Source organism: Aptenodytes forsteri, unplaced genomic scaffold (assembly GCF_000699145.1).
Source record: "Aptenodytes forsteri isolate BGI_AS27 unplaced genomic scaffold, ASM69914v1 Scaffold289, whole genome shotgun sequence".
Classification (NCBI taxonomy): Eukaryota; Metazoa; Chordata; class Aves; order Sphenisciformes; family Spheniscidae; genus Aptenodytes; species Aptenodytes forsteri.
The window spans coordinates 2,590,356-2,601,936 of record NW_008795025.1 but is presented as its reverse complement, the minus strand read 5'-3'; the positions used below and the strand labels follow the sequence as shown (position 1 = coordinate 2,601,936).

Sequence of the window (11,581 nt, the reverse complement as noted above, 5' to 3'; positions counted from 1 at the left end):
TTTTTTTTTTTTTTTTTTTTTAAATGAAGGCATGGGGGGAAAAAAGAAAAATCCCATTCAAAACCCACTATAAGTTTCCTACTTAGGGTGCCCAAGCAGGAAATGAGGGGAGGAGGGGGAACGAGGAAAAAAGGAGGAGGAGAAAGTTCTTTTATTCAGGGTTATATTTTTAGGCTATTACTAGTTTTGTTTCTCATTGTGCTACAGAAACTAGACCTGTGTGAATTAATGCAGCATTACCCTTTCTAATTTTTGCTAAGTCCATGCTGCAGTAGTAACCTAATCTTCTTACATGGGACACGGCAGGGCATTTGCTCCCCCCGCCCTGCTGTGGCTGACGTTTTTCCACCACAGATAATTCCTGACTGCAGCATACATCCAGTCATACATTCCCTCTTTTCCCAAACCACGTAGGAACAAGTAGAATTCGCCCCTTTTGTGTTGGGAAACAAAATCTACATAGTGAGGACACTGAACCTGAAATCTTTATTTGTTTTGAAGCATACCAAGGTAATGGGCTTTATAACCATAACGTATGGGAAGGAACACCACTGAAATGCTTCTCCTTCTTGCTAAAAATACCCATGACTAAAAGTGCGTTTGCCCTTCTTGATCTATTGATATTTATAAAAGTAAAGCTCAATTTTGCTGGGCAGGCTGAGGCTAGAGGAGAGAAATCTATGTCCGCTATTCCCTGCTCTATTTTAGTTCATAACAGTTATGTAGCACATTTATTCTTATTGTTTCAAAACAAGTTAAAACTAACTTGTATTTTTTTTAACAAATTTCTCTCCCCAGCTGTCATTGCTAGGGTTATTGTCAAAGTATTTTTTTTATTTCCTTTCTCCATGCTTGCACAGCTCAGGCCAAACCCATTTGCGACTTCCCTCCCTAGATCTAAGTTGCCATGCATAGATCAATTATACAGAAATACAATGACTTACAGTAAAGAAATCATTTGGAAAAAACCCAAACATATGGAGCTCAACTTATTTATAAACATCTTCAAAAAGGAGCCTGGAAAAATTCCACCCTGGGCTGGCGATGCACAAAGCAGAAGTGGTGGGGAGTGGCAAGGGAAGAGGCAGACTGAACAAGATTTTTTTTTTTCCTTAAAGTTTTGTTTTCTTTTTTCCAAAAAAACAAGAAAGGCCAGGAAATCCTCCCTATTTGGCATTCCCAACACCACCACGTTAGATGAATACAAGGCCTTCACTTCCTGTTCCCTCCTCACTTCACAGCAAGCGAGGATGAAGCAGGACAATGCCGACGTCACATCTCACAGAAACGCCACAGAGAAAAAGCCCTGTAGGTCAACTCTGCACAAGCTTGGGGTTATACTATTTTGTTTGGGTAACATGCAACTTCTTATCCCATACTAATGCATCCATTTTTTTAACGATGAAAACCCAGATCAGGTCTTAAGGTCAGTAAAGCTCCTCCTACACTCCTCATCTCTAAAACAAAGATTAACTGGCCAGGCCTCCTGCAAAAGCCAACGAGGCTCTCCTCTTACCGTCACCAGCCGGAAGAATTTTGGGGTAGAGATGGTTAAAAGGGAAGGAATGCGGAAGAAAAAGACCCCAAAGCTCAGAACAACTCTCTCCCCACTTGCAAGCCCGCTGTAGGCAGGGCGAGGGGGACAGTTAGCTCTGCTCCTGTTCACACCAGACATAGAAAAGTAGGAAAGCTGGCAGAGCACACTTAAAAGTCTCCTTTCCAACCCATACCTTGGGCTCCCACTTCGGAGCAGCTGTGCCCTCCTGTATCCCAATGTCAGAGCGAGGCACAAATAGCTTCGCACTAAAAGGTGCTGGTGGCACAGGAATACACACCATTTTGAGACTCGGGAAGAAATCACGTGGTTTTACCATCATGCGCTTGGCATGATTTCCAGCAACAGAGGTCAAAAATCACCTCCCTGTAAATATACACGTAGGGACAAGAGGACAACTGAAACCAAAACAAAACCAAGTTTCTTCTCTCTGAAAAGCTGTCAAGCGTATCAAGTCCTTCTTTTATCTTCTTGACTGTCTAAAAAACTGACAGAAGAGAACTGATTATTACTCTGGAATAAACTGGAACAGAGGGGGGGGAAGGGATAAATCAGAGCTTATCTTCTTAAAACATAAACCCCTCAAGGAATATAATTTGCTGCAATTAAATGTAAAAAGACAATCCTCAAGATAAGCCTTAACAAATCACCTTAAGGGTTTAATAAGTTGTGGTTTGGTTTTGGGGATTTTTCAATGCATGTATTAGTGTTTTAACTGACCTGTCAAACCTACTTCTGAGCTTCTCACAACTTATGAACACGGGAGCCAGAATAGAAAGTGTGCAAGACAGGTTGTCGTGGTTAGTTTCTAGAACCACTGAGATAACTTTTTCAATAAAGAGGTTTAGAATATTTAATTCTTAACCTAGCAAGAAGTCTCAGGTCTCAGCTTGTATCATATATAACTTCACTGAACTTCTGCAGAGAGCGATACATTCATCTGCCAGACACGACGATGTCACCATGGGAAGTTGAGTACCCTGCCATCCAACTTTTTGACTCAGGCTCTCACAGATCACCAACAAATTCTTGATACCAAAGTGCTTGAAAAGAGCTGAAAATGCTATAGATACTACAGTCCTACAGTAAATACACCGTCGCTTTTACACTTAAGACAGGTTTATTTGTTGATATTTAAAGTAACCCTTATACACTCTTTAGATATAAAAAGTTACTTTAACAAGGTCTCTTCTGAGTTTCCTTGTCTTTCTTTTCTGGGTCACTAAAGTTTAGATACAGGCTCTATTTCCCATGCACAGAAGATGAGCTCTTTTTTCAGTATTTTTTTACTTGCTTTGTTCTATACACAGAAAGATGTTCCCTAGCCAGCTGAGAAGAGGAATGCTCTGTTCCCAAAGCAGATACCATGATTCACTGTGTACTCACAAGACAGGGTATAAGATCTCCCACACTTCACCCCCAAATCCCAACCATTTTGCAAACTTTCGGTGTGCCTAAATTAAGCGGTTTTTTTGTCAAGTGAACAAAAATTCACATTTCCTGCCAAAACACTAAACCACATTTGAACCTTAGAACGTACACCCAATTTAGTGTGTCTTAGTGGTTTGGGTGGAAATTCAGGTATGCAGAGACCGAGTTTGCAAAACTGCAATGCTCAGCTTGACAGAAGGAGGATCGTTAAGACTGTCAAGTCCAGAGAGAATCAACTTGATATTTACTTGGGCATCCTGGACTGCAGAAGTACACGCAAACACAAGCAAATCCAAAACTCATTGCTCACACCAGGCTACTGTTGTACCCTGCAGAAGCTCTGACTACGAGGTGATCTTGTGGGAGCGTTTTGTTTTTTTCTGAGCTGTTTAAAACCTTTCACTTCGGTGATTGTGGGTTTACAACTCCACAGTTTAAGGCGGCACATCCAAAGAACCTGTAGCAGAGGTGGGAGAACACAAATACCTCTTAAACCAACTTTGTTACTGAAATCAGTCTACAGTGGAATTTCAAGTCTACAAAAGGTTTTCCAGAAATAGTGCAAGATTTATACAGAGTTGATTGCACATCAATTTCTTATTCAGAATCTTTTTGTCACATTCACCGGAAAAAAAATTGGTTTTATTCCTGTCTCTCATTCTTCTACCCTACTGTTTTTTTCCAGTTACTTTTTCCACTCACTCTCCTCTCTGCTCTTCCCATGTAACTATCAAACACAACCAATAGATGGATTAAATCACACAAGCTTTTCTGTTACATTCACTGTATTTTCACAGCTGAATAGTCCATATCCATTCCATTCCAATCTACCGGGATTTTAAGAGACTGCATATCACTGAAGTTAACAGGAGAGTTCACTCACCTCTGCTGCTTTCAGTCCATTTCTGAAAGACCTTCTTATGATCACAACTCCAGACTATCAAATGAATTACAGTTCAGGAGATTTAACAATTAAAAAAAGTATCTATTCCAACACTAGTTTAAATTTTCTCTTTTTAACACTTTTTAAAGTTGGCAATGAGAGGAATATTAAAATGAGAGCTTCAGCTCCTTTACCATTAAGATCTCTAAATTTTGTACTAGAGAGTTAAGGGAATTTCTGAATGAACCAGAAGGTGGCAATTTCTGGGTAACCCCACCCAACCCGGGGGGTGGGGGGAGTGGGGAAATCTCTGCTCTCACATTCTTTTTCTATTATTAAATGCAAGGATTCCTAGCAAAATAACTGAAGCCAATCACCACAAACTACACTACTGGGAAAATTAAGCAGAGAAAAAAACCACTGCAGCAATACACAAGAGATTAGTGACACACAACACAATTTCTCACTAAAGAAAGAAGGAAAATATATATATATTTAAAAGAATATATATATTTAAATATACATATTCCTTCTTTTAAAGCTCAGAAATTTAGAACCAGGAATAACACTAGTTTAAATTTTCTCTTTTTAACACTTTTTAAAGTTGGCAATGAGAGGAATATTAAAATGAGAGCTTCAGCTCCTTTACCATTAAGATCTCTAAATTTTGTACTAGAGAGTTAAGGGAATTTCTGAATGAACCAGAAGGTGGCAATTTCTGGGTAACCCCACCCAACCCGGGGGGTGGGGGGAGTGGGGAAATCTCTGCTCTCACATTCTTTTTCTATTATTAAATGCAAGGATTCCTAGCAAAATAACTGAAGCCAATCACCACAAACTACACTACTGGGAAAATTAAGCAGAATGAAAAACCACTGCAGCAATACACAAGAGATTAGTGACACACAACACAATTTCTCACTAAAGAAAAAGAAGGAATATATATATATTTAAAAGAATATATATATTTAAATATACATATTCCTTCTTTTAAAGCTCAGAAATTTAGAACCAGGAATAAGAGGGGAAACATGACATAGAGAGGAAGGGGAAGGGAAGAGAAGAGAAGGAAGAAACATGTATTTATTATCTCAAGATCTTAACTTCGGGGATTCCAGAAGGAGTAAAGAAGCAGCAAAGAAATTCCACTGCAGCTTACTCTGACATAGATAGGTCTAATGCTGCCATTACCTGGCCATATGAATTTGACGATTGATGTAGAGCTCTTGAAATCTGACAGCTAGAAAACTGCAATTTAGCAAGGGTAGTTATTTTTGAGCACTTACTCAGAAAAAAGCTGAATATAGCTCAGATAAGAACTAGCCACTGCCTGTGCTTGTCCAAGAAAGTAACTGGTGATGTCAAAAGATTCATACAAGGACCTTTAAAGCTTTAAAATCTACAGACACAGGCAGGAAATTAATGGTTGTACTTTTTCTGACTAGCCTAATTGTAACTTTCAGCCCCAAAGCAACTTTCAGTATTAACTGAACTCAAAGTTACAATTCACTCTTCCTTCTACCTAAACTATCATCTAATTTGTTATCTCCTCTCAGGCCCTACTAAGACTGGAAATCTCATTTTCAAAACTAATTCTCTCCCTTACTGTTATTTGATAACAGTCCTCAGGATTGCAAATTTAATCATGATAATAGCAGAATATACTGACAAGCGAACCCAAATGCTTTGCGTTTACACCATCAGCAATAATTGGTGTTTATTTACATAGTGGTCATAGGGGAGAGCTGATTAGTGGAAAGCAAAATAGCTTCATGTCACAGCTGATATTACAACCACCCTCTGCAAACTTTAGGTGGATAAACACAGGGATATTAAAAAAGCTGATTATGTTCAGGAATTAAGATAATTTAACATGGATAACAAAACATTTAAAAAACCTTCCCTGTTCAGAATTACAGTGGCTTTCTTCTGATATGGCTTAATTCAGTTTGGAATTAATTTTTTGGAAAAATTCTATTGATCACTAAAAAAGCCTGTCCCAAAACAGTCAGGATATCTACAGAGTGTGATGGAGGGGAATGCACAGATCTCCAAAACTCAGAAATACCCTTGACAGAGTGCTCTGTCTATTGAACTCTCAAAGCAAAAAAAACCAGAGAGGATACTAAAGAGTATTATTAGTCCAGTTTTTGAAGCTGGAAAGACTACAACGTGGAACTCTTAATTATCTTGTGGAGAATCTAAGCCCGAATCTATTAAAGTGCTAGAAAGGAAAGCCTGGTCTGCAGAATTGTCAGAGAATACAACTTGCACTCCGGGAATAAAGAAATACCCTATTTTGTCACGTCAGAAAGGGACTGCAAATTCCACAAAGAAAAGTGACTATGGAACAATACAAGTAGCCTTGCCACAGTCCCTTGGTTATTTGTAGTGAGGAGGAGAAACAGAGATATAAAGAACAGGAAAAAGTTTACTTTTAATATAAGGTATCTTCAGAGACAATATCAAGTGATTTATTACTAATGACAATGTTGCTTTTTAGAGGCTAAAATTATTTCAACAAATTAAAAAGATATACTAAGTTCCCAGTAAACAGAAATAGGAACTTATACACACTATTTAAGATTTTGTACTTTACACTGCGCGATTTCCTCTCCCTACTGCAATTATCTGTCTGCAGAGGAAATAACACACAACATTCTGTGCTTAGCTAGAAGGTTTGTAAGAACAATGAATATACAAGGTAATGCCACATTATTTTTAAACAGATTTTTTTTTTCTTTATTTTTTTAAAAGAACATTAAAAGATGTTCTGAAGGCAGGATACTGATGGCTCCATGACAGAGGAATACTGCATTACTAAATCCAAACCAGACTTAGAATATTTCTGACACCTGTACTGCAAGATTTTCATTAAGCGAGATGCTTTTGTTAGTAAATATGTTCTATAGCACGCTCACTTGAACTGGCAGCATAAATGTCACTGCACTCAGGTGATTAAATTAATACTAAAGCTCCCTCAGCCATGGCGTTCTGATATGACAGCTTAGTGGCTGCTACCTTTAAAATCTATACTATTTTATGTATGGCCATTTACTGTAAAGGTCCCCAATGTATCACCCTCAGCAGTCTCAGATACAAGATATTCCTCACGCTTAAAAACAGTCCTCTGAGGTACCGGAGATTCCTGTTAGACTACCATTATTTACCTGCCAAAAGAAAGTAATGTTAAGATGGTGCAACCATTAAGGCTGTTACTTTTCTGCTATTTGAGAGCTTTGATGTGACAACTTTAACTTTCATTTAACAGCTTCTTGCATCCAACATCATCTTGAACAACCTTCAGATGATGTGGCAGCATCGTTTGTGGCAATGCAGCTGAAATAATGGGTGTCATTTCAAACGTTAATTAAAAGGAAATGCAGTATATAGTTAGAAAACAAAAGGATACTGCTTAGCTAAGTCCTTCTTTATAAGTTTTTGCTATTTTGCTGTTCTTTAACGTGTTGAGCTTTCCATACAGTTTCTATTTTTATATTTTATAAGGTAAATGATGTTAAAGAACAGTCAATTTCAATTGACTTAAAATGTCTCTTCAGCTAGGGCATGGCTCAAGCTCATTTCAGTTTATCTCAAATCCAAAAAACAATTTGTATTTTCTCCTGCAGTTATAGACCAGCAGACAGGCAAATTAAACAGTATTTTAAAAGTAACATGGATCTCAGGAGCGGAGAGATAAATACAATAGCATTTGTTAAGTTGGCAAAATGCCATTTGCCTACTTTGACCTTGACTTTTTGTAACCTTTTCGTTTTAAATAAAGATTGAAACCTTAGGATGTTCAGTTTCACCACCACTTCATAAAGCGTTCACAAGTTCTCTACCATAACCAACCTTAAACATGAGGGGCCATTAAAAAAACAACTGTCTCAAAGTAAGTGGAATGTAACTCCTGCTGAAATAGCCTCTGACCATGTCTATTCTTATACAGAAGTCACCACTTAAAAGTCCCTTCTGAAGACTGATGTTCTTTCATTCAGTTCATTAATCCTGAAATCTCTGAAAGCTGCTGCAAGTTGTTGGTGCCTAAGCAAGTACATAAATTTGGAACATGGAAACCCAAGATCACTTTCAGATATCCTATAAGTAAATCTCTCTAAGAATGAAAGGAAAGATTTTTTTTTTTTAATGGCATGAGAAGAGTTAAATAAAGAAGAGTGATAATCAGACACAGACCCTACATAGTAAAGACAAAATGCTCATCAGATTATTTTGCTGCAGACTTTTCTTCTGCCAGAATTACATGCGATAACACAGAATAAGGTGTAGCTCTATATTCTTGCTGCTCCCCATACTTTAAACACTGGAAAATAAATACCGTACGTGTGCTTTATGCTTCTTTATAATGTTTCCTTCCTGTGCCATTTCTTTTTCCATCTGACCACTCACTGCACTGTTCCTTTTATCCACGCACTAGTATGAAGATCTGGGCAGCAGGCTGGGATTATAGAACTGAGGTCTCAGCACCCAACCTCCCCGAATGAAGAAACCAAACTGGCTTCAAGCACACACTTTCCATGGGGCAGAATGAGTGCTTGTATTTATACACCCTATACAAATAGTTTTTCAATGGGTATGCCTCCTCTGGGGTCACCCTCCCACCAGCTGTATTTCATACCATTCTCTTAGCATCCTGAACTTCCTAACATCCTGAAGGTATTTAAAAAAAAACGCATTTAACACACATCCCCACAGCACAAATAATGAGATTTAAATCTGAAAAAACCTCTCCAGAGATTCTGAAATCATGCTGAAAGTTATCAAGCCAATGCTTATTACACATTTCCCTATTGGCTATGTTTCCCTCATCAAAGAATTGTGCTTTCAAACACTGATGGACTAAAACTTCTCTGAAGAAATCTATGCAAGATAAATGTATGCTCTAGTCATTTAATATCTGCTAGACTTCTCTACAAAAAACCTCTCTACATTAATTTTCAGACTGCCTTTTTTTCAAGTGAAATTTCAACTAGAATCATTCCAATCTCCCTATTGCTGAAGCAAGGAAATATATATATTTATTTATTTTCACTCAGTTTCTTTTTGTGATGACTGGTTAAGTTACCCAAAGTCCCAAGTTATTTACAGACAGATCAAGGAGATCTCTTTTTCAGTTTCCTGTATTTGTCATGCCACCTCTGTCACGACGTAATCAAGGAGATTACTCCATTTCCAGCGATATCTCCGTTTTTCCTAGAGGCAGAAATTCATGGTTTCTGAGAAGCTTTGAGTGAGCGAAGACAGACTAGTCAGTTTGGGCTAGAAGGGAACACCATTTGCCAACATGATCTCTTTCCCAGCAAAGGCCAAAGCAATACTTTGCACACCCAGTCCCTAACTTCCACATAAGAGACACTGCTTACATCTGAGTCTGAACTGTTGCCTCCACAAATACAGTCTCAGTTGCAGCCTTGGGAGAGATTAGCAGCAGTCAGTAACTCACACAAAATTCCTATTTTCCATGAACAACCTTTCATAGAAGTTTATACATTGATAAAATTGGCACTTGCACAAGCCTTACCACACGTGGCTCAAATTGTGCCCTCCTGTGCTTATCAAACCCTGGAACAGAGAGAAGTTGCTCTGCTTCGGGAGGGTTGTTTCAGTCTCTGATAACTCACCACATCAGTCCTAATTAGCCCGAGTTATTGAAGAGCCTTCTGCCCTATTAAAGATTGATTCACTCAGATATGCTGCTGCAAAAATTGTTTCCTGCTGTGGCAGTTTATGATGTTTGCTTTGCAGAACAGAAGCATGCAGAAAGGACACTTGCACCAGAAAGACAAGGCTAATAAAATAAATTCCTGAAATTTGAGCTGGCCTCTTAAAAACACTCACCGGGTATGCATATAATCACACCCCATAATTATTCTAATTTGCACAATTAAGAGCTGAATAAACATCATAAATTTAAATGAAAAACCCCAGGCACAGGCTGGTGCTGCTACTGGAATATTTTAAAATCCAGAATACACAACACTGCTGATGACGATTTCTGTAACCACTGCAACACAAGAGCACCTTACTGAAACCCAGTTTGGTACTTACCCCAAATCAAAAGAATAAAAGTAAAGCAATAAAATTGTTTCTCCTACAGCTTATTAGCATTGTTTTCTTCTCAATCCCATCTTTTGGTACAGTCACAACTGACACAACAGTTTATATGCTCCCAAGATGCCCATCTCCTGCAAGCTCCCCACTCCCCCAAAAACCTCCCAAATTAAAAGCCATTCTATTTATATGGACTGCTGCTGTTATTTAGCCAAGCTAAGGCAGAAAACCCGGGGCAGGCTAAGGAAAAGACTTTAAAAGTGACTGTGCCCCATTAACTAGTGCATTCCTCTGGATAACCATCTTCTCCACGGACGTAGGTTTTGGTATTTCCAGGTAGCCAGCTCACACTGGAAATGGAAGATGAAAACAACAATACCCAACAGCTTGCTGCCCGCTACAGCGTTTCTCCTCCTAGGCACCTAAACCAACACTTTCTGATCAGTTATCTTTCCCATTAGGCAAGATGCTTCTCATACTCACCACTCAATGGCTTTGTCTGCACTAGCACCCTCCTCACCAGGCTTGCCATACTGGAATTTTTACCCGCGTTGTTTAAACCTGCTCAGGACCAAACCAGGTGGAAGAATTAAAAAAAAAAACCACGCCTGCATTTAGTCTCTGCCGGCCCCTTTGCTTTTTCTACTGAGGCTGCACAGTGTCTGGATGAACAAGGCTGAAAACACACACACACACACACGCGTGCATGCACACGCACAGGAAGCTTGGAACCAAATCAGTATTAAACGTACCGACTTCCTTCTTCATGCTCCAGTATCTCTGCTGTAAACAAGCACTGCATTAGCTAAGCAAAGCCGAAAAGTCCAGCAGAGAAGGACAAAAGAAGGGAGTGGCTCCAGCAAGGAATAACTATTTTAAATACACAAACATCTTCCCATCAGATTAAAACTAGCTTTTAAATTAGGCAAATTCTGAAGCCATTGTTGTGACAGAATAACTCAAGACAAACAGGAGACGCTGCTTCCTCCTCTGGAGAGGTCTCCTGGATTTCCAGTATGAAGTGTCCCGTAGGCTTTCAGCGTGCCTGGACGAAAGACTTGAGAAGTGTTTGTGTCACTCTGGGGACAGAAGACAAAGAAGGGGAAGGCAGATGCAGAAACAAGCCCAGAAGAGGCATCACCAGCTACAACTCCTGCACCTTGCAGTGTAGGTGTCACGAACAAGCAAGGGAGGTATGCTGAGCTCGTGTCTGCGTCAGACCACGTGGCTGGGGCTACCAGCCCTGCCCCACAAGCCAGCCACCAGCTCTCGGGAACAAGGTCATCCTGGCAGGAGCGCATGTGTGTGCAGTGATTAGGCAGGAGTCAAATGCATCCTCTTCGACAGTGTTTCATAAACAGCCCACTTGTGTTTTGAGAGAGCTTCGCCTCACCCCACAAAGCTTCAGGCTCCTTTAGTCTTCAACTGGTTTTCTCCACCATTTTGAGGCATTTAACTCACGGCAGCTCCATCTCTGAGCAAACTGGAGAACACACCACCAGTGTGCATCAGACATGCTACCAAACCCTTTTGCATAGACCCAGAGGGCTCTAACATTTGCCCCACTGCTGGCAACAAACACTCTCTTGACAGATAAGAGAGCAGGCAGGTCAAGCTCTCCTGACCCAAAATGCTCCAAA

General features: G+C 39.6%; 1 protein-coding gene across 1 annotated transcript in view; it reads right to left on the bottom strand.

Annotated features, from left to right (window-relative positions):
• Positions 1 to 10,603, bottom strand: part of RASAL2 (RAS protein activator like 2) — a 153,311-nt gene extending 142,708 nt beyond the window's left edge. Inside the window, exon 1 of the mRNA XM_009275864.2 lies at positions 10,425 to 10,603. Within this exon, the coding sequence (XP_009274139.1) occupies positions 10,425 to 10,473 (49 nt within the window). The 5' untranslated portion in view covers positions 10,474 to 10,603. The remainder of the gene's footprint in view (positions 1 to 10,424) is intronic.
• Positions 10,604 to 11,581: the final 978 nt, after the last annotated feature.